Source organism: Plectropomus leopardus, chromosome 8 (genome assembly GCF_008729295.1).
Source record: "Plectropomus leopardus isolate mb chromosome 8, YSFRI_Pleo_2.0, whole genome shotgun sequence".
Taxonomy (NCBI): Eukaryota; Metazoa; Chordata; class Actinopteri; order Perciformes; family Serranidae; genus Plectropomus; species Plectropomus leopardus.
Genome location: NC_056470.1, coordinates 34,331,200 through 34,354,497, shown reverse-complemented (window position 1 = coordinate 34,354,497; position 23,298 = coordinate 34,331,200). Strand labels below are relative to the sequence as shown.

At 39.9% G+C, this 23,298-nt stretch overlaps 2 protein-coding genes across 3 annotated transcripts in view; one reads left to right on the top strand and one right to left on the bottom strand.

Annotated features, from left to right (window-relative positions):
• The window catches only part of lama5 (laminin, alpha 5), a 114,213-nt gene extending 105,430 nt beyond the window's left edge, over positions 1 to 8,783 (top strand). Inside the window, exons 70-80 of the mRNA XM_042491160.1 lie at positions 83 to 213; positions 326 to 493; positions 1,292 to 1,412; positions 1,535 to 1,689; positions 2,934 to 3,126; positions 3,849 to 3,986; positions 4,890 to 5,049; positions 5,129 to 5,259; positions 5,818 to 5,911; positions 6,530 to 6,649; positions 6,980 to 8,783. Of these exons, the coding sequence (XP_042347094.1) occupies positions 83 to 213; positions 326 to 493; positions 1,292 to 1,412; positions 1,535 to 1,689; positions 2,934 to 3,126; positions 3,849 to 3,986; positions 4,890 to 5,049; positions 5,129 to 5,259; positions 5,818 to 5,911; positions 6,530 to 6,649; positions 6,980 to 7,128 (1,560 nt within the window). The 3' untranslated portion in view covers positions 7,129 to 8,783. The remainder of the gene's footprint in view (positions 1 to 82; positions 214 to 325; positions 494 to 1,291; positions 1,413 to 1,534; positions 1,690 to 2,933; positions 3,127 to 3,848; positions 3,987 to 4,889; positions 5,050 to 5,128; positions 5,260 to 5,817; positions 5,912 to 6,529; positions 6,650 to 6,979) is intronic.
• Positions 8,784 to 9,464: 681 nt separating this feature from the next.
• adrm1 (ADRM1 26S proteasome ubiquitin receptor) lies at positions 9,465 to 17,523 on the bottom strand. 2 transcript variants are annotated; one of them, XM_042490964.1, is made up of 10 exons: positions 17,418 to 17,523; positions 16,034 to 16,267; positions 15,001 to 15,117; positions 13,672 to 13,882; positions 12,666 to 12,747; positions 12,433 to 12,569; positions 11,416 to 11,547; positions 11,119 to 11,276; positions 10,684 to 10,786; positions 9,465 to 9,796 (listed from the first exon to the last, which is right to left on the bottom strand). In XM_042490964.1, exons 2-10 carry the CDS (start codon positions 16,241 to 16,243, stop codon positions 9,708 to 9,710), a joined length of 1,239 nt encoding a protein of 412 aa, XP_042346898.1. In that variant the 5' UTR covers positions 16,244 to 16,267; positions 17,418 to 17,523; the 3' UTR covers positions 9,465 to 9,707. The 2 variants fall into 2 exon arrangements, with proteins under 2 accessions (XP_042346898.1, XP_042346900.1); XM_042490966.1 differs by having other exon boundaries at positions 12,666 to 12,744.
• Between the last annotated feature and the right edge of the window lie 5,775 nt (positions 17,524 to 23,298).

Genomic DNA, 23,298 nt, shown 5'->3' with positions numbered 1-23,298 from the left:
TCTATGACTTTGAAGTGTCCTAACCTGTGTGTGTGTGTGTGTGTGTGTGTGTGTGTGTGTGTGTGTGTGTGTGTGTGTGTAGGACGGAGTGTGTCAGGTGTTTTTGCACGAGGGCCATGTCGTGGTGAGAGCTGGAAACAGTGAGATTAAGACACAGAAGACGTACAACGACGACAACAGCCACTACGTCGCTGTCTACAACAACATCAACGGGTGAGCCGTGAAACTCGTTCCGAATATCAACACGATGCTTCAAACTTTAAATGTAGCTGCAAAGAAAAAAAGTGAATCACTCAAACTGACGGTGCGATCGCTCGCCCTGCAGGATGCGTCTGTACATGGACGACGTGCTGGAGAAGGCGAAGGAGGGCATCCGGGTGGACAGCAGGGGCCGCGGCGTGACCACCTCGCAGGAAGGCACCTTCCTGGGAGGAACGCCCCACCAGAGCCTCACCAACCTCACCGGATGTCTCAGCAACGTCTTCGTCAAGAGGTGAGAGGAGCGAGCAGAGCAGCAGCAAATGTGTCAGATAAAGCTTGATATCATATTTCAGCAAACGGGGAAATCGTCTTTCAGCGGTTACGAGAGCTGTGCATCTTCACTGGTCTCAAGATTTGATTAACGATCAACGATTCGATTCCCCGACGCATTCCGTCCTAAATTTTCTACACGAATGCACATGGCTTCTTTTTTGTCAGTGAATACAGGCGGTCAGATACAGAGCGTGGGAGCGGCGTGGAGCGATGAGAATTCCCGCTCCTCGCTCACGGAGGTGTACGCTCTGCCCGTTCAGAGGCGACGCAGGCCGCTCCGTTTATTATCGCTCCGACCTTCACTCAGAGTTCACCCCGCTCCACTCAAATCACTCTGCGCTCGCTTCAGAAAAAGGAAAAGAAAAACATCTACCTTGTATTGTAATTTTAGCTTTTAACAATAAAAAATGAAGAAAGAAAAAGAAAAAAAAAAACCTAAACAGCACTGAAAATGGAAAAAAAAATATTTTTTATTATATATTTTTTCTGTAACATTATTTTGATGATAAAATTTTTACAATTATAAATACAGTACAAATACATATATGTACATATTATTTAATTATATATAAAATATTATCCTAAAATGCATGTTTTTTATTTTTACGTACTTCTTATTTCTATCATCTTGTAATTCTCTCTGCGTTTATATAAGAGCAACTGATATGAATCCTGCCTTCCCCCAAAGGATCAATGAAGTATGTCTGATTATGAAAACGTGTGTGTGTGTGTGTGTGTGTGTGTGTCCTGTCTTCAGGTTAACGAGTCCTCAGATGGTTTTGAACCTGCTGAAAGCGAAAGAAAACGTCAACGCTCCTCTGGACTGTCCTGCTGCCAAAAAGCCTCAGCAGATCGTCGCTGCTCAGCCCAAACCCAAGGTACACACACACACACACACACACACACACATACACACAACAGAGCTACACACAAAGAAAACACAAACCAGACAAAAGCGCGTTAAGTGAAAAACGAATCTCTGTGTCTGTTTCTCGCTCAGGGAAAGCACAAGAAGCCGTCGGGGTCTCGCAGCAGAAACACCAGGCACTCGTGTCAGAGCGAGCCGTCAGACCAGGAGACCGGAGCGACGCACTTCAGCGGCTCCGCGCACAGCTACCAGAGATACGACTCCCTGAGCGGCTCGCTCAGCTCGATGTGAGGGTCAACACAAACTGCTGTGGAAACTCTCCCCGCAAACAGAAAACTGTTTGTCGTAGATTATTTACACTGTCAGATCTGACAAGCTGATTTCACTCACAAAAATCTAGAAATTGAAAAATTTAAGTAAATAGAAGTATTAATATTGAACGGTTTATTTTGTATCTAAATCTTAAGAACTTTACTTAGAATTGAGTCATTCACTTAGTTTTGCAAAGTTGTTGCAACTAAAAAATGATTAATTAAATCAATCTCTCTAAGTTTTAGTAATATCTGTACTCAATTGCATCAATTTGATAAAGTTACATAAATACAACTACATTTCAAGTAAACTAAAGTAAACATAAATTGGGATTTAGTTATATTTACTTTCCTTTTTCAAGGTTTTCAGTTTCCATGATTTTTTAAAATAAGATCAACTTGTCAGATTTTACAGTTTGGTGGCCGTCACGTCGGTCCAGACCGAAATATCTCAACACATATTTGTTTAATTTTCATGAAATTTGGTGCACACAATTATATTTGACTCTGGATGATTTGTAATCACTCTGGTGATCCTCTGACTTTTTCTACAGCGCCATCATCAGGTCAAAATCTTTTTAATTTGCAGAGGAAGAGGAATAAAATTTTGTCTTTAACCCTTTGAGACCAGAGCAAATTGATTTGATGTCTTTCAAAAACACGAGGAAATGCAACAAGTAATTAAACGAGTCATGTCCAAAGAAGAAGCAAAAATATTGGGAGGGAAAAACAAAAAACTAAATTGTGCTGAAAATATATGTCATGTATTTATTCTGAAACATTACTTTAAATTTAAATATTTCTCATTTTATTATTTATTTAAATATTTATTTGTTATTTATTTATTTATTTATTTAATTTAATAAAAAAATATATTTCTTTAATTATTTAATTACAATTGCAAATACAGTTTTTCAGGATATATTTACTTTTTTTTTCTTGGATAATTTTCTAATAATCCCTCTTCTTTAAAACTAATTTTTTTGTTATTTTTTTGTCACGTTTTACTAACTTATTGCAATTTGTGGGACATTTGTTGCCAAGTTTTCCCCCGTGTTTTTGTAACCATTCTGCTCAGGTTTCAAAGGGTCAAACAGCTTATGAAAGGCGCCTGAACGCAATAAAACTGATGGCGATGCAGGTTTCAAAGGGTTAAAATGGTTTTATATGTTCTGAAATGTTTGTGGCGTAATATTTAATACCCCTCTCTCTCTCTGCAGGCCTCACATCTCCATGGCGCTGAGGATCAACTCCTCCGATGGTATTGTGCTGTACGCAGGCGGCGGGCAGCGCGGCGCCGCCGTGATGTCACTCAGCGTGTTAGACGGCCACCTGCTGCTCCTGTTGGACGGAGGGAAGAGGAAGGTCAGCCTGCGCAGCCGCAAGAAGTACAACGACAACCAGTGGCACACGGTGAGGCTTCGTTTTACCCAGGAAGTGAACTTATTTATGTGACATTTATTTTCGTCGTCTTTTGATATTTACTTATTTATTTGATGTTTATTTATAAGGGACATCACATATTAATGAACAGCAGTATAAAATGCAAACTGTAAATAAGCCGCAGTTAACAGACTAGTTAGATTTAGTCTCCCTTTGTGTTTTCACAGCTGACCAAAGAGATTCTTCATTTCATTCGGACAAAGCTGCTCAAATAAATAAATAAATAAATACGCGTGGTAGTTTGTATTTAATTTTGCTTTAAATCATAAAGTGACTGGACTCTGTCAGGGTTGTTTTATATCACACAGACAGCGAGTGTCCTGTGTCTCTTTCACCTCCGTCTCTCACCTGCTCTGCTTAACATTATTGTCCACACGTGGAAATTTGCCTTCAGTTTCACCATAAAATACATGAAAGACATGCTCTAAGGACATAAAAACACACAACATAGAAACGACAGCAGTGCGTTTCATGCAATATGCAAAAGCACCTCATGGAAAAAAAGTCTCAGGATCAGCCCGCCGTACTCCGATACGAGACCCCGTTTATCACACGACAGCACACGCAACACAAGATTTAATGCGGATTTCAGTTCGCTGCAGGTCGTCTCTAACGCCTCTCCGAGGGTCAGAGTTCAGACTCACGGTGCGGTGGATGAGGAGGTCGTTCATCGTTCTTTCGTGTCTCTTCAGGTGTTTATAAAGCGTGAAGGAGACAAGATCAGTCTGATCGTGGACGGCATCAACGCTCAGTCCAAGAGGGTCCCCGGAGGAGACAGGACTCGTCTCACCGGGCCGTTTTACATCGGAGGAGTCCCGCCCACTCTGACGGTAAAACGTCCATAAATAACAAACACACACACACACACACACACACACACACACACACACACACACACACACACAGGTCCGTTACACGGCTGGGTTTCAGAGTTTCGGGTTTTGCCAGTTCAGTGTTTGATCTTAAACTGCTGCTTTCGTCATAATGACACATTCTGACAAATTAAAAAGTAATCAAAATTAGCAACATGGTGATAAATCCAACTTGTATTGTTTAAGTAATAAGACATATGAGCACATGATTAACCCTTTAGGCCCACTTTGATATCACACACACTTGTATCATATAAAATGAGCTTTTCACAATCAGGAAAAATGTTATAATTGATATTATTTTTCACTTTCATTGAGTTAATTTTTTAACCATCAGGCCTGATCATAAATATCAAATGTTCATTCATTTTCAGAATTTAAACCCTTTAAACACCAGGATTTTGTCATGATGCTACTATGTTAAAAAAATCATCATACAGTTATTTTCAATACACTACATGATAAATAGATTTTTTTAAATTATCACAGCAACATTGATTTTTATGCATTTTTATTTCTGTGCAGTTTCAAATACTCACACTCGCTCTGCACACAAAACGCACTTCTCAGAATCAGGCTATGAAAAATATTATACATTAATATGATTATCTGCTTTCACTTGGTTTATTCTTTAACATCAGTCCTAATCATAAATCTCAAACATTCATTAATTTTCAGATTTTTTTTCAAATTTTTGCCATATGCATGAACACAAAAATTATCACAAAAATAAGCAAGTAAAATGCACCAAACAGTCCCTAAAGGGTTAACACACGCGCAGACTCACTCTTTATCGCTCATCTCTTCTTCATGTGATGTAAAAACGTCTGCCTTTTTTTTTGTTTTTTGCCTCACCTTCAGGCTCCGGGCTCCGGTGGTTTCGTCGGTTGTGTCCGGGATCTGAAGCTGAACGAGGCCCCTGCAGGAAGCCCCGCCCACAGCCAGGGGGCGGTGCCGTGCTTCCTGAACCCTCTGCAGCCCGGAGTGTATTTCTCCGGACAGGGAGGACACATCGCCATAGGTGACCATCATCGCTCTTCTTCTGTGGTTTTTCCTCGTGTTCGGGGCCTGCTGTCCCCTGACTGTCTCTCTCTCCGCAGATGAGTCTTTAGTTCTGGGTCGGGATCTGGAGATCCAGCTGGAGGTTCGACCCGTCTCGGACTCTGGGCTGCTGTTGCATGCTGGGACATCACCTGATCAACACCTGAGTTTGGTCCTCAGTGAGGGACAGGTGAGAGCCGCCACAGAGCTTTAACCCTTTAAACCTTTGAAATATTTGAAATATAACAATCAACCAGATTTCTCTCAAAAATATGTGAGGAAAGAAATACAACAACTCAACAAGAAATTACCAAAACGAGCAGCAACTTTGTTCAAAGTTACACAGAAATTATCTGAAAATTAGCACAAAAAAGGAAAAAACAAAAACAAACTGTTAAAGGAAAAGTGCTAAAAAAATGAATCATAAAAATAGTTTCTGGGATTTATTTATTTATTTTCTAATATTTATCTCTCTCTTTCTTTTAACTTAAAATGTTTTGTTTTTTTTCTTGTCAAATGTTTCTTGCACTTTTGTTTTTTTAAGAGAAATTAAACTTTTTTGAGGTTTCAGTTCACATTTAAATATTAGTGAAAGGCGTGTGAATGTGATGGTCATCCAGGTTTCAAAGGGTTAACACCTGGATCGACATTTGTTTTATGAAACCTGACGGTGCGTGTGCGTGCGTGTACATGTGTGTGTACGTGTGTGTGTGTGTGTGTGTGTGCGTGTGTGTGTGTGTGTGTGTAGGTGACTGCGTCACTGAACAGCGGTAAAGGTGAATTCTCCACCTCCTTCACTCCTGAGGAGCCTCTGTGTAACGGTCGCTGGCACACGGTCACAGGTGAGTTCACACTGACAGATTATTCGTCACTGTGTCGTTAAATTAGAAATTGCACACCTTTTTTATAATTCTCTTTTTTTTGTTTATTATGACTACTAAAGAACGAACAAATTCACAAACAAATAAACATGAAGACCTGAATGAAAAAGAATGAAAGAATGAAAGAATAAATTAAAGATAAATATAAGTAGATAAGTAAAAAAATAAAAAGATTTTCTTTAAACTAAGATATAGGATCATGATATAAACGACTGGGGGTCAGCGTTTACACTGCCATGTGTCTTTTAAACCCTTTTTACACAGATAATATCGTGCTTTAGGGTCACGACAGAGTCCCTTCTTTATGCCTTCAAATTTTCACTCAAAACCAAATAACGGTGGCATCATGCTGCTCCTGTGGGTGATTTTAGACAGCATGCCGGCATTGTGGAGTCAAAAACAGGCATGACGTTTGACGCAACAGTGTCTGCCTCTAATGTGAAATAAATCATAAATCATATGCAGTGACAGTGCTTTCTAAATAACAATGGCATTAACTTAACCTATAATAATTTGTTGTTGTTGTTGTTGTCGTGTTGTAACGAGCACGGTGAGATAATGATGTTTGTGCGTCTGCAGTGGTGAAGAAGAACAACGTCCTGCAGCTCCACGTCGATGCAGCCAGCGAGCACAGCGTCGGCCCCAGACAGAGCCGCTCCGCAGGGGCCAAAGAGACCGTTTACCTCGGAGGGGTTCCCCGTGAGTACTCTGTCTTCTTCTGCTGCAACGCTAAAATCACGTCCCATGTGTTTGTTTCTAATGTTGAATAATAAACAGGGATATTTATATTAGATAGTCTTTTTTCTCCTTTTTTTAAACTATTTTTCAGGTCTTTTTCTTCACCAGCTTTTACTTTTTTCTTGCAATTTGTGGAATATTTCCTAACAAGTTGGTCATTGCCTTTTTTCTCCGTGTTTTTGAAAATATCAAACAAATTTGCTCACATTTTAAAAGATTATAAATTAAATTGGAGCTGTCTAAATTCCCCCTGCGTTCGGGTCACACGTTGTTCTTGTCTCTGCCCTCCAGATGGCGTCACAGTTCCCGGTTTACCTGCCGGCCTGCCCGCCTTCCACGGCTGCATCCGCCACGCCGCCATCAACCGCAGACCTGCCATGTTGTCCAAACCCCTCGCCGTGCACGGAGCTGTGGGCACGCAGGGCTGCCCACACATGTAAACCCAACACACACACACACACACACACACACACACACACACACACACACACACACACACACACAGTCTTATCCTCACATTCCCCGACTACAAATTACTGGTGGTGGGTGTCATGTTACTGTAGCTAATTTAAAATATATATAATAATATTTATTTTCTATTTTCAGAAAAAAAAAATGTATATTTTATATTTTACACATTATCGTTGCAATATTACTGGTTTATTTTTGTGCTACAGGGTGCTATAACAAGAGTCTGCACATAGAGATGCACTGATACGAGATATCAAATATCAATCAAATCAGTTTTTTAATGTGTAGTATATTGTAAATAAGGCCGACACGGCTTGATTTTTCTCGCTTTTGCAAACACAGATTTTGTGAATCTGCATTATATTTCCAGTAAATGACGTATACGGCCGTTTATCGTGCATCTCTAGCAGAGAGTGTTAAGATTACCTACTGAGTCGGTACACTGTGAACACTGTAATGTAAGAGCAACGTCCTCAGGCAGCGCAGACGGGCAACGTTTCCTGTAACTGGGACTGAGACTCGACTTTTGGGAATCTCGCAGTTAATTAAGTCTCAGCGGTGCAGAGATGAATTTATTTAAATTTAATTATCAGCAGAAAATCAGAGAAAAGGGAGATAAGAGCAGGTTTGTCAGAAGCTGTTCCACTTCTGTTTTAACTTGATGCTTTTGGAAAATGGCTTCAATTTTCTTTCCGTCCTCTATTTTTATGTATTTATACGGAAGCCAAAAACCACCCGGTGCAATATTTTTTAAAATCTTATCTCAAAATAGTTAATTCATTATTTGAAGATGAGCTTTGTTATATTGACACTAATATTACTTTTGTTCATCAGAGATTAACGTTCGCATCATTGAACCAGACTCTCATTTTCAGTGTCAAGAAAACAAGAAATTGAGATTTGCTGTTTTGAGAAAATAAAAATAATTAACTAGTGATCTTGTTAAAAATATTTGCGGGCTCTGCTGTTCTCGGCCTCCTCATAAATTAAAGCCTTAATTGTCTTTTATCCTCTACAGTAAGATTTTGTATGGAAGCTGAAAACAGTCGTCTTCGCAAAATAAAAATAAAAAATGATGCCGTTATTTTGAGATTGAGGTTTTAATTTCGTAACCTCAAGGAAATGAGCTGCGTTATTGCATCTGTTTATTTATTTTTTTATTTTTATCAGTCATCCAAATGGATGTGAAAAAAGTTGTTTGCTTCTGTTCAGTGATCAAATGAATCGGTCATGGCCGTTCAGTTTTTAACTCCCCAGAAAAAAAACACATCTTACGTAAACTGTTTTCAGTGATAAATGGTTTTATTGCAAAATCTGCCATCTGTTTTCTCTATAATCTACATAAATTAACCTGTTAACACAAAAAATGAGCTTTGTTGTCTCCAGAAATAACGGCGTTAAAAACAAAAATTGCAGCTACGTACGTTTTTGGCCTCCGTATTTAGGCAGAAGTCCTGAGAGGGTTACTTTTGAAATGTAATAAATTACATATTAATATTATTTTGACTATTAAAAATGTATTATGAGACTATTTTGATTACATCAGAGTAATGTAACTTATTACATTTGATTACTTTTTAATTACTTAACTTACAAATGTTTTAAACGGGGAAATTAGGCAGAAAAATGTCCAGAAGTTAAGCTGTGTAATTTTCTTTTTACCGAAAAGAAAACATTTCGATGTAACCTCTTTTGTAATCACCAACATGTTGATGAGTTACTCTAATTTAGTTACATGTTTTTTCTCAGTAATTGTACTTTTATACAATTACATTTTTTACAATTACAAGTTTTTTCTTTGGACGAAGTGCTTGAGACTGTATTTGCTCTGCAGACCTGTTTTATCAACCTTTCTGATAAAGCTGCGTTCAGGAGTTACTGTAACCACCAGATTCAAATTTAGGATTTTTCTGAGAGCTGTAATTTTGTGTAATTAAACTGATTTAAAGGCTATGAAGCGAGAAATCGAGTCCAGGTTTCCGGCAGCGTTTCCCATCTCTATTCCGTCATAAATGTAAACATGTACCAAACGTGAGTGTGAAGCTTGTATGTAATATAACCACTTTTTTTAAAAAAATAAAACATAATCTCACCGAAAGAATAAGCTGTTCCTCCCCCTCACTCCCTGCCCCACCATGTGTTGTAAATGTATTTTTAAATAAAGTTTTTTTTGTGATACAAACTGTACTCTTGAGTGTTTGTTTCCCGTCTGCAAAAGAAAAATCTTGAGGTAAGTTTTTTTTATTTGCAAATATGATTTTTATTATCAAGAGTGAATCACGAAAAAAGTCTGAACTGTGACAACAGAAAGAAACTTAACTTCCTCACAAAACTGTCCTTTCAGAATAAAATGTTCACTACAACAAACCCGAGCTGCTGAAGTCGCTCACAGTTAAATCTGCTCTAACGTTCATGTGTCCACAGCTCCGCTGACCCTGAGTGACGAGCTGAGCGCCGCCTTTGGTTTCGGAGTAAGACGACAGGAAAGAGAGGCGGGAGAAGAAGAAGAGCTGGAAGAGGAATCACAGATTTTACGGAGGTCCGAGCTTTAATCCAGACTCATGTCCTCGTCGTCGTCTTTCTTGTCTTTGGAGTCTCCTTTGTTGCCCTGCATGGCTTTGGCAAACGCCTCCACATCTGACGGCGACACAAAATACAGAAATATTCGAAATCAATAGCAGAGGACAAAGGTGGACAAAGATGGACAAAGGTGGACAAAGATGGACAAAGGTGGACAGGTAAAGAAAATGATGTTTTGTCTCACGCGTAGGGACCGTGTTTGATGTGAATTCTTTAAAAATAATGTTTAATAATGTAGAAACGTCATCATGCAGAAACATTCAGGGGTCACGTGGAAACGTGTTTTTAGAAAGGCGAAGAAATTTTGATTTTTTGCTCTAAAAATATCCAAACTTTGATCAAAATGTGAATATCCGAAATGCATGAAGGACAAAATGGGACGCTACAGAATCATAAAAATACCTAAAACAATTCAGTTAACCCTTTGAAACCTGAATTGGCTTTATAGCTTTCAAAAAAATGGGAGGGTTATTGGCAACAAAAGAAAAAAATGACCAAAAACTTTATATGAAATTAGTACAAAAAAATTACCCCAAAAATAGTATTTAAAAAAAAAAAACAACCTAAAAATTAGTTTAAAAAATTGCCTCAAATTAATTTTTTTAAAAAAAAAAAAAAAAAAAAAAACGAAACTGAAATGACTTGGAAAAAGTGTCTGAAATAATATAACTTTGTAAGATAATAAATTTTAAATGTAATTTTATCAAATATGATTAGAAATGTAGTTTTTCTCCGGCTTTTTTCCCTGGAAAACCTTTTTAAAAGTAACTTTCTAAATCTACTAATTTCTTGCAAATAGTGAAACATGAATCACTAAGTTGTTCGCTGCCTTTTTCTCGTGTTCGTGATTATACGATTATACTCACGTCCCAGTTTGCTCATGGTTGAAAGGTTTAAATATTGTAAATTGTATTTTCGTCTGTTTTCCACGGCGTGCGTCTCACCTCCTCGGTTGGCGGCGTCCACGGCTTCTGCCGGCAGACCAAACTGGCTCATGAGGGGGCCGAGCTGCCCGGAGGCCAAGGCACTGCTGAACATACTCATCGACTGCAGGAGCAGAATCACAGACACCGACATTCGTTTAACATCATCCGACATCACGCTGCAGCTGGTAAACACACGCAGACTAATTAAATTAACGACAGTCACTGTTACCGGATTCATCTGTGTTCTTCCTTCGCTTAATTAGACGAAGGTACACGGTCTTCATTAGTGTAATAAAAATACGCGTTTCAGACATTTCTATAATCTGCTGAGTAAAATGTTTTTCCGCGGAGGATTAACATGTTAGAAACTGTTTCTCTACTTTATTTAAATCTTTCCTGCTCACGTGGGTCTAAAAAGACTTTTTGTTCGGAGTCATTCGATGTTTTCGTCACCTGTTGGAACTGCGGCGAGTTGATGGTGTTCTGGATCTCCTCGGCGCTCTGCGGTAAACTCTCTCCGCTGGGCAGGAAGGGCAGCAGCCTCTGCTGCACCTCGGCGTTGGTCAGGATGGGAGCCATCATCTCCGGGGTGCAGACGCTCGCAAGATCCACTGCGGGACGAACGAACGAGTCGCGTGAGTCATATTCACTTAAATACTGGTGAATTTATTTATTCTCTCTACTTTGATTTTCCCCTCAGTGACCACAACAGTCGTAACCAGACGTCGTGTTCAATCATCCGTCGCTCACCCGCTGCTCCCTGCGCAGCCGCCGCCGGGACGTTCATGGTGGCGAGGATGCTCTGAAGGTCGCTGAGCTGGATGGGCTGGTGGGAGGAGGGACTTCCGACCGAGGCGGGCGCCAGCGGGGTCTGAGCCGAGGCTGGAAACGAGACAAACGAGGACGTGTTGAGCGCAGGATGTCTACAGGTAACACACACTTAGATTTTCTGACTTTTAAGAATCTTTTTTGTATATTTTGAACCAAATTTAAGGCTGATTTTTGGAAAATTTATCTTTTTCTCGTCCAAGAACTGAAGGACAGTAAAAGATAAATATGTGGTCTGCTGTAGAGTTCGGTTTTATGTAAGAAGACGATTATCAGCGTGAGTTACGTTCATCGACAATCTGCCAAAAGGGAGAGTTAACTGTACGTTTAACCGAGGCTCAGGTTTAAGGATTTATAGCATCAGAAATGTGGACTTGAGCTTGATTGACTTTATTTTAACTAAAGAAATTAAAAGATTAAATTATATAATACTTAAATTGAAATTGCGATTTTTTTTAACCCTTTAAACCTGGATCAACAACTGTTTTTTATTGTGCTGCGTTCAGGTGCCTTTTACATTTAAACCTGTGAAATGTGAGCAAACTGGTTTATTTTCTTCAAAAAAATAAGAAATAAATAAATCAGCGGATCGGTGTGAAATGTCCCGCAAATTGCAAAAAAACGAGTAAAAGGTGACAAGAATATGACGTGAAAATTAGCTAAAAATAATGAGAGTCATTAAATATTTATTACATAACAAGGCGAAAAAGTAAAGAAAACTAGAATTATATATTAGAAATTGGAAGAAATAAAATAAAATTTCAGAAACTTTTCTCGTAACTTGACCATCTTCTTGCTCACTTTTGAAAGCGTTCGTGTCAGTTTGCTCGGGTTTTAAAGGGTTAAGGACCTGCAGACGTGTTAAAAATGTCGCCCGACACTCGTTTTCTGCTCGTTAACAGTGTGATTCTGAGCTGGCGGAGGACGGTGTTCCTGTACCTGGTGTGGAGGGAGCGACGCTGGTCGGGGAGGCGGCTGCGGCGGCGGGCGTCACGGGGGTGGTGGGGGCCTGAGAGGAGCTCACTCTGGGCGCTCCGCCTGATGAAGGAGTGGCGGCCGCCGACTGACTGCGAGAGCTGAGAGGGGGAAGACGACCGAGAGGACGGCGTAAATTCAGAGGTAATTTCTTGTATTTTTACCTGCATCACGTCCACATCCGTGCTCCGTCTTACCTGGACGACGAGCTGCTGGTCGCTGGTCCTCCGCTGCCCAGCAAGTTAGCAAGTCCTGGTCCTGCTAGAGCTCCCAGACCTCCTTAGACAAACAAAACCAGATCAAAAAGGGCCCAAATTGATGTCTTATCCTTTCGAAAAGAATACAGCAGCTGGAAGCTTTGCAACACTTCAGGCTGATTTTAAGAAATGTGTAAGATGTGAGTGCACGGTAAAACATCTGTTAACCCTTTGAAACCTGGATCATGGTCGCTTTTCTTGTGCAGAGTTCAAGTTTTAAAGTTTTAAAGTTTTTGATCCAAAAAAGTGGGAAGAAGCATTCAGTAACTTGACAAGAAATGTCCTGCATTTTGTAAGATATCAGTTATTTAAAAAGGGATTTTTTAAAAAACTAACGAAAATGTTAAACCTAAACTACATCTATAATTATCACAATTATACATTTGAAAATATTTTACAGAATACAGAATAATTTTTTAATCCTTTTTTTCTAGGTTATTTCCTTGTTTTTTTCTTTTTTAATTTCCCATTTCTGTGTGTTTGTTTGTTGGCTAGTTAAAAGTTAATTTTTGTACTTTTTACTAATTGCTTGCTCATTTGTGGTTCATTTCTTCTGAAGTTGCTCATTGCCCTTTTCTGTGTTTTTCAAAGTAATCAAGACCATTTGCCCTGGTTTCAAAGGGTTAACATTGAAATTGAAGTAGAAGTACTTTTTCTCAAAATAACTAAACTTGTACTTTTTAAAGCATCAAGTCTTTGTTCACATTTCAGATTAGAAATATTTGGTATCATACTTCTGATGGTATTTTATGAATGGAGGTTTTACAGCAGAGTTACGGAGAATCTCAGCAGCAGTTTGGCTTCAAGTTTTCATCTCACACGTCACCACATTTCTTCAGATTTTAACGTTCTGATGATTATTTTCTGCCCTTTTCTCAACAGATTCACGAGTTTCTGCGTCGGTGCATCTTCAGATGAAAACATGCCCCAAAAAAATCCAGCTCACCCAGTCCTCCCAGTCCCGTCGGTCCGATCAGCTGCATCAGCTGGTTGTGGCTCATGTTTCCCAGCAGGTTCTGCAGGCCTCCCTCTCCTCCGAGCGCAGAGAGCTCGTGGCCGCTGCCGCCGCCGCTCCCTCCCGCTCCGGGAATGGGAGGGTTGTTCAGGTACTCGTTGACCTTACGGCAGTACTCGTCATCCTTGTCGCTCTTTGGCTCCTGGTGGATATTAGGCGAGCAAGAATTCCTTGAAATCAGAGCCGAATTTTCCAAAACCCAAATTAACAACACAAAGAATTCAACTTTAAATATCAGCTAATTGTGCTTTTATGTAAGTATCGGAAGTCGCCTAATTGTTGAACATCACACTGCTGAAAATGAGTAGACAAAATGTATCCAGAAAGTATATTTACTGGCACAAATGAGTCCACAGGATGATACCGTTTGCATTTATTATTTCTCATGTCTGTATCTATGGTTAAATGTTATGTTAGTGTTGCTGTGCATCTCTCCCCTCATTCTGTCATCTGCTGTCATTTTATTCTTAGAGACATCTATTACTCGTCTGTCTCTCCTGGAAAAAGGATCCTTCCTCGGTCACTTTTCTCGTAGGTTTCTACTGTTTTTTCTCCTTTAAAGTGTTTTTTGGGGAGTTTTTAGTCGTTATCAGACGGGTCGTCTGCTGTAAAGCCCTCTGAGGTAAACACTGATTTCTGATCGTGGGCTTTACAGATAAAACTGAATTGTACATTTGAGTTAAAAAGTCCCTCCAGACTGAGGCAGCTAAAAAGAGCAAAGCGCCGGTGAGAGTAAACACCGGACGTGTTTCCTGCTGACAAACAGCGATGAAGGCGGCACACACCCTTCATCATGACCGTAATCATCCCTCTTCCTCTCCGTCCATCACTCTTATTGCCTCCCACTTCATTTTCCGCTCAGTTTCCCTCTTTTGAATATCCATCTGCCTGCACACAGGCGCCGTGCACACAGACGCCGTGCACACACGCCGTGCACACAGGCGCCGTGCACACAGACGCCGTGCACACAGGCGCCGTGCGCACAGACGCCGCGCACACACGCCGCGCACACAGGCGCCGTGCACACAGACGCCGTGCACACAGGCGCCGTGCACACACGCCGTGCACACAGATGCCGTGCACACAGACGCCGTGCACACACGCCGTGCACACAGACGCCGTGCACACAGACGCCGTGCACACACGCCGTGCACACAGATGCCGTGCACACAGACGCCGTGCACACAGGCGCAGTGCACTCACGACGACTCTCCATTTCTCCTCTCTGTGGGAAGAAGAGGAGGAGCGTCTTCCTCTCACCTGCATCCAGAAGAAGAGCCTTTTAGATCCGGCTTTGAACTTCAGCACAAAGACGCGTCCGGTGGTGCACTGGCTCACTTTTTTGAATTCACAGTCATCAGGAAAGATGATCAGGTCCTGGAACAGGAAGACGCAGCGTGAGACATTTACAGTGGTGGGATGTAACTAAGTATATTTACTCAAGTATCGTACTTACGACAGATTTCATGTACTTGTACTCTAGAGTATTTTTGCTTCATGCCATACCATACTTTTACCCCATAATATTTCAGAGGGAAAAAATGTACTTTTTACTTCACTACATTTATCTGAACGCTTTAGTTACTTTACAGTTTTTTTTTCATCAAACAAAACCATGAGTTAATGAAAAATACCTTTTTTAAATTTACCAGTTTATATAAGTACAGCTGCAACTGTTAGTTGATTAATGGGTCAGTTGACAAAAAATTAATAAATAACCAACTGTTTTGATAAAGTTTTTTCCATTTTTAAAATAACGTTGAGGTTTTGGGGGTTGTTTTTCTATTTTTTCTCTCTTCTTTTACTTGTAACAGAGTATTTTCACAGAGTGGTATTAGTATTTTTACTTGAGTAAAGGACCTGCATACTTCTTCCACCACTGTTTATGAGAGAGAGGCGAAACACGGAGGTTGTTCTGCCACAACAAATCATCATCAACCAGTTACCAAAAGGGAAAAGCAAAGCAGCAGCGTCACGGCAGCTCTGAAATAAAGACACAGTCACCTTGCTTTTTCTGTGGACGGCCGGCTGAGTTATGACTCAGTGCGTCAGCACTGCTTGTATGAAAAATGCTTGTATGTACAAATACAAATAAATAGAAAAGGGGAAAAGGACAAACTGAGGTGAGACTTTTTTTCATTGGAGGAAACAATCCCCTGTTTTTTTCTTTCTTGTGGACAGTACAGCTGGTCCTCAGATGGAAATGTCTGTTGTTTACTGCCAGCACCACTAAGTGCAAGTTCTACTTCTGTTGGCTTATTTAGGGATGTTATTGATTTAAGGGTTGACTCACATCATCAACGTTCCCAGATGTCCTGTCCTTCCAGCAGAAGTGAATCAGGGAGTCGTCAGACTGCTGGATGTACACCATGCCCTTGCGTTTGTCTGGTGTCACTACGTTTCCCTTCAAGGTCATTTTCCCGGCACGAAACTCCACTAGGTATTTACTGGAGCTTCCCCGAGAGCCGCTCACCAAGCTTGGAAAGAGAGCGCCTGAAGACATCTTTAAGTCTCTTTGTAAACAAGCCTGGATCCGGATGAGAAAAAGGGGGGCAGGTTTGCAAGACCACACAAGTTTACATAACACACATTTTTCTGTGACATGATTGTTGAAGACGTGTAACAAAACTTAAGAGACGAGGAGAAATAAGTTGGAATATTGTGGGACCATTTCTATTTTTATTGTGACCACCAAAGAGTCCTAAATTATTTGTGCTGCGTTTATAAATGACTTTAATATGTGCAGGCAGCAGAGGAACTTAATTTACAGTTAAACTCGGTTTTCAAATTTTAAAGACTGTTCTTAATCGACCATTGGTCAAATCAACGATCAGTTACTTGATTAATCATTATATGCTTATTTAAACTATAGGAAAAAAAGGTTTTCCTCTATCAAAGCTAACAATCATATTGCATATACTTTGACAGCGTTGCATAGCCTATCGATGGATCAATCAAACCGCACGTTCGATTAAACTTTAGCGATTGATTAATCGATCAGGTGTTTTTCATTCCTAAGCTGAACCCAAAACAACCAACAAATACGAGAGAAATTCCTTGTAGATATAATTAAACTCCCAGCTAACTCTGACCACTGTAGTTATAACGCTGGTACTACAAGATACTACAAGAAGGTTATTTTTTACTTGAAAAGGAGAAAATCATTCAACCCAGTTGTTCTGATTGCTATTAAATATATTTACAATTAACTTGACTTGAATAAATAGCAGTAACTTCTACTAAAACTTCACTCTGTCGCAGGCAAAACTGAACTTTAAGAAAATATTGACACATAGACGTTTGCATTAGCTAACGTCACTGCACTGCCGGTCGTTTTTATTTTAAAATCTAAAAACTATTAAGCATAAAATAACATTTTAGACTTTACATGCGGCCGTGAAAACATTGTTGCCGTCTGATCTAGAGGTTTTAGGAGTGCTTAGCGGGTTTTTTAATTGTCTTAAACACTTTTTAAAGCAAAGCTAACAAAAGTTAGCCGCTTAGCCGTGCTGGTTGTCCATGCTAACGTTAGCCCGTGACTTTGCTAAACCGACGAGCCGCGAAGGCCAAACTCAGCGCATCCCACGAGCAAAAGTTACTCAAAATACAAAAACAACAAAAAACTTCATACACGAGCAGTCTTGTCTTAAGTTTACAAACAAATCGCGTTGAAATACCTGAAGTTATGTCCGCTGAAACAACTTTTTCTTCTTCTTAGCGTCGCTCGTTAGCAACCACCGAGCTCACTTCCTGTTGTGTCGTAAGCGCGCTCCCGTTTGTCACCGCGCACGAGCCCCCCCCCCTCGTAAGAAGAGGGCGGGTGCTGAGCGCGTGGGAGGGTTTCCGCGCAACCGCTCCACTCCGCTCGGACTGACCCATGGGATTGACAGCTCGCTCCCTCCCGGTGTAGCCGTTAGCTCAGTGGTTGTACTGCCGGCTGTTTGAATGGTTTAGCGGCGGAAAGCGAAGCAGAACTGGGATGCGAGTATTATAAGAAGACGGGTCACTCTCCAGCTGAAAGTAGACGGACGGACGCCGCGCTGAAACGAGGTAGGACACGAGCTCAGTTAGCCGTCGGGCTAACGTTACTCAGCTTTGCTGCCCTTGGATTAGTTAGCGAGCTAAGTGCTAGCTGGCTTATTCAAACCAGTGCGGGCTAACCGGGCTAACCAACATGGATGCTGTGTGTGTGAGAGATGCAGCGTCTGGAGATTATCCGCTTTAACCACGGTTTGATTCCCGAGCCGACCGGTATTTTCTAGTTCGGTTGCCAGTCACGAACCGGCAGCCCCGTCGTTACAGAGGGGAGGCGTTGGATCCAGATCCCGGGGCGTCATGTAGATGAATGTGAATTTTTCATGTGAAACTCTTTGAGTTTAAAGACATCACCGGATAAATCCGGATTTGTAGTCTCTCAGTGGGCCAATGTGTTTTTGATCTCGCCTGGAAATGTGTGAGAGGCAGGTGCAACTTCTGTTGCGAGTTGATTAACCCTTTGAAACCTGGGAAAATTGATTTCTTTCAATAAAAAAAAAACTTGGGAAGACGGCAAAGGGCAACAAAAGAAGAAATGGTCCAAAAAATTGCCATAAATAAATAAAAAGTGCTAGAAAATTGGTTAAAAAATGAAAAAAATAAAATCAAATTTGTCTGTCAGTGGACCAGTGTCATTTTGATCTCGCCTCGAAATGTCTAAGACAGGTGAGACTTCTCCTGCAAATTAACCCTTTGAAACCTGAGCAAATTGACCTGATTTCTTTACAAATAAAAACATGGGAACGAAAGAAGAAATGATCCAAAAATTGGCAATAAATAAATAAGAAACAAGAAAATTAGTTAAGACAAGAAGAAAAACAAAGTTACAAACAAAAATCAAAGAAATAACCCAAAAAGGGGCTTAGAAGTGTAATAATTTGTCTGTCAGGAGGCTAATGTGTTTTTGATTTCGCCTGGAAATATTTGAGAGACAGATGAGACTTCTCCTGCAAGCTGATTAACCCTTTGAAACCTGAGCAAATTGTCTTGATGTCTTTCAGAAAACATGGGAAGAAGGTAATGGGCAACAAAAGAAGAAATAAGCCACAAAATAGCAAAAAATTAATAAAGAGTATAAGAAAATTAAAAACATGGGACAAAGGCAGCAGGCAGCGAAAGAAGAACTGACCCAGATATCAGCAGTAAATAAAAAGTACAAGAAAATTAACAACCTGGAAATGGTGCTGTAAAAATTATAATAATTTTGTAATAATGGTTGTAGTTTCTCAGTGGGCCAATGTGTTTTTGATGAACTTCTCCTGCAAGTTGATTAACCCTTGAAACCTGAGCAGATTTGCTTGATTTAAAAAAACGGGAAGAAGGCAGTGGGCAGCAAAAGAGGAAATGACCCAAAACCCAGCAAGTGTTGGTGTCTCAATGCAGCACGAGATAAGTGATGTTGCTCCAGGTTTCAAAGGGGTTAATAATAGCATGACTCCAGAAGAGCCCGGCTATATAGCTAAACTATTCCCATTGTTTAGCTCTTAATGGGGCAGTTCCTATTACTGGTTTGCTTACGAGTGAATCTGAAATAGCTGGAGCAGAGTTCCTGTCTTTTTCTGTCCTCATGATGTGTATGTGGAGTGGCAGCTGGTGTCACACACCGGCTGACTGCATCGTCGTGTGACAGGGCATGCATGTTTATGGTAGAAGATGTTATAGACATTTCATTAAAACTTTACCGGCAGTTTTGGCTCTGATAAAGCACTTTGGACCTATCATTAACTGCAGTTGTAATCTTTCTAGTCAGATTGCAGGCAGCAGCCCAGTCCTCCTCTGAGATGCCATTCCTGTGATTCTGAGCACAGACCTTTAAAAAACTTTTGCATAATAAGCTCCACCCTTATTCATTTTTTTTTTCATCATTAGTGATAGAAATATTATGCATTTGTCTCCATTCTGAATTTTAAGATGCTTTGTTGTATTGGTTGCAAATTATATTGGGACAATCCATTGTAGTAATGTTGCTACTGGTTTTGTCTGATAATAACTTTTGAAAAACGGTATAGTTTTGGCCCGGTGTTACTTACTTCCAGACCAGTATGTGACTGATTTTTTTTAGTATGAGAAAACAGCTGAATAACTGTAGTAAACATGAACAATAAGAGAGAGCAAGAAAGTGCAGAAATTAGTTATTGAAATTAAGGCTGCACAATTAATCAAAATATTAATATAATATTGCAATATCCAAATTGCAGGAGCTACATTTTTTTGGTAAAGGTAAAGTATATCTCAACATACTATTATAAATGAAGCATTGTTGTGCTACAGAAACGCCTATAATATCAAAGACGTAAGGGACTGTGCTTGTTGGGTTCAGACCCCAGCAAAAATTACATCATCATTGTCGTTTTCAGTGAAAATTAAATGCAAAAATTACTGTCCTCGCATAATTGCAATTTATATCGAACATGCAGTATTTGTCAAAATAATGGCAATATGACTTTCTTTTTTTGCAGCCCTCATTGGAACTGTTTTAAACATTCAGTTTTGAAATGTATCATATCAATATTTTTGACAACACTCCTCTGTAGTCTTGCACAGATCGATTGCACATATTTTTGAAAAAGTTTCTACTACTGAAAATAACACTTTTAACTGAAAGATCTATCCTCTGATCAGATGGCATCAGCTGCATAAGTAATGAAAGCACTGATACTTGGGGTATGCTTGGAAAATCACACTTAAAATAAAATGTTTGTGTTTGTATTTGGATTAAGACACTTTCAAACATACTTTATATTGATATCATGAGAAAAAGTTAATATCTTAAGTGTTTGGCCTTTGCTCAAATGCCACAGTACACAATCTCATAATGTCTATTCCTGTCCAGATACTGTACAAGCCTTTTTTAGGGGATGGCATTATCAGGGACAGTGAATCTCCAGCTACACAGGCGACAGTATTTTAACAGCTGTTTCAGCCTCGGGCTACTCTGAACTCAAAGGCGTGACTGGTCAAAATGCACGATGTTTTAATTCATTAAGTGCTTAACTGGTGCGTTCATTGCATCAATTTCAAAGAGTGGCTCTTTCCAGAAAGTTATCTCTTGATCATTTCATATCTGAGTCAGTTTTATTTTCAGTGCATGTCCAGGAAGCCTTTTACCAAATTCAGTATTTTGTCTGAGTCAGCTGGTGAGTGTCAGCGTTGACGTGATAGTGGATGATGTCATCACTATGAGCTGTGGTACGAGCGGTCATGAGTGACTCATATAAAAGCCAGTCACATCAAATCAGGTTACACCTAGATAACGGACCAGTAGTAGGTCAGAGAGGGAGCTTATCGCTGCTCCCACACGCTGCAGCTACACTGGAAACTAAATGTGGTTCACTTCACTTGTAATTCATTATAAGAACTAGAGCTGGAACCAACATTAAATTTGTTATCTATAAAATGTCATAAAATAGTGAAAAATGTCATCACTCTTCACCCCAGCCTGTGGCAACATCTTCAAATGCCTTGTTTTTTGCAATATTTAATTTGCAATGACATAAAACAGAGAGAAGCAGCACATCCAAAGTTACAATACCATTACCAATACCAGTACCCTTAAATCCAGACCCACACCAACAGAGTATTTAATTCGATTTTATCTACATTATTCTTTTATAGCTGCTGCAGTAGCGGGCCAATACCACGTTGCATCAAACTGAAGAGCACTTGTGGAGATGTGCTGCGAGCACCAGCATACAAATAGTCTTTTTCCAGGTCTGCGTACGAAAAGGGTTGAATGCGGGTATCATTTAATTGGAGAAATATCTATACTACTTGGTATTTTGTTATTTTGGTCGCTACCTCAAAGATATAAAGTACCGATAACCTAAAAATGACACCCAAATGGTGTATATGTTTTCTGATCGATAATGACCAAATCCTACAAAACATAATTTCTGTTCTGACTTTTATTGGGATTTTTAAAAAATGTTTATCATGGATAAGGCATTTGACAGTTTTTTGCTCCTGTTCTCCCTCTGAGTAGATTAGCTGTGGTTCAGTGTGACAGTTTCCTGTCAGAGTGTCTCTGCTCTGACCCTTGAAAACCTAAAATTATCCCCCAGCTGGGATTCCTACTTTGGCTCACTGGTATTTGGTATTGATATTTGTATCCCCTCATAGAGGGCTGGCAGGGTTCGTATTCAGTCTCTGACATTAGATTCAAAACAGTTGTAGACGACTGCAGGAGCCTTAAAGGACCAAATGACTTATGATTGATTGGTTCTTATTTAACAACCTATTAATGAGAGAGAGACCAGCACAGTTTGTATTTGTATCATATAGTGAATATGTTCTGTTCTTATGTCTGTTAACTTTTGATGGTGTCAAATACAAAATGCCTGCTTTGACGTCACTTAGTGAGGCATGACCAGGTGCAACATTTGTGAACATTTTAATCCAAAAAAATGGTGTAGTCACACTTTTTTTTTTGCCATTTCTGTAAAAGAAGGTGTTATGCATTTCAGTGGGTTTTGCTTTTTCACCAGCTGCCAAGCTCTGTGAATTTTAACCATGTGTGCATGGCTGGTAGATTTCTCATCTGCCACAGTACTGTTACCACTTTTGATATTAAAGTTGAAATGCTTAATTCATTAATTCACAAGAGCAGAAAAGAAATCCACAAAAAATTGTGATTACTGATAAAATGTTTCAGTCAGAAGTGGCAAAACATTTGCTCCCTTTGGCTCCACTTATGTGAGGATTTGATGCTTGAGACCTGGGAACTTTTTCTTTTTTTCAATATATTTCATAAAATAAACAATTTATCAGTGGTTTGAGTCGCAGGATGGGTGATTGATTTTTCCATCCAGTCAAAAGGCTGATCAGATTGATGGTTTAGAGAAGCAGCTACTACAGACTTTAAAGTTTGACTTTCACTGCACCTGATGTTCTGGTGCTCTGTCTGTGCCCAGAGTATGCTCTGCACTCTGAGAGTATTGATACAATCATTAAGCGAATAGTACATCTTCAAAGGTATATTTTGATCATTGCGGGCCATCACACATAAATAGGAGAGAAAAATTATTGGAGTAGTTAGGCTAGTCCTTTCTATACACTTAGAACTGTGTTTTTTTGGCTGATAGGATTTAGTGTGTGAGTTAGTTGAGTTAGGTTTAAGTGTGACATTTCTGGAAGAAGGAGCACATAAACAGGAAGAGGACTTAAATTGTATATAATCTTATTTCCTGTGTTTGTAATAAAAGGAAAGTCATTATTATACGTAAAGTTAGACCAGCCATTCATCTTTGCAGTTGTTTTCGTGTTTCTTGATCCTACTGACCAGTTGAGCTTAATGAAAACAATCTCACCATTCGACACCTCAAACTGCAATAGAAACTGTAAGGAATAGTAAAACCGCCCCTGGAGTTGACCTACAGGTGTGTGGAGAAACCACAGAGCCGCTGAAGGAAAAACAGTTTCTTTTGTGAATGACAGACTGCTGCTGGTCTCCGGTCATGAGTCTTTTTATGAGCATGTCCTCCAGACAGGATGGCGTAACAGTCCTGTGATCACAAGTCACATGAG

Bases quoted from the DNA above. Each gene is read 5' to 3' on its own strand.
- adrm1 (XM_042490964.1), bottom strand. From the start codon at position 16,243: ATGTCTTCAGGCGCTCTCTTTCCAAGCTTGGTGAGCGGCTCTCGGGGA. The intron at 15,118-16,033 runs GTGAGTCAACCC...TTCCTGTTCCAG, and splicing joins CATCTGGGAACGTTGATGAT to GACCTGATCATCTTTCCTGA. The intron at 9,797-10,683 runs GTGAGACGCACG...TGTCGCCGTCAG, and splicing joins GGACGCCGCCAACCGAGGAG to ATGTGGAGGCGTTTGCCAAA.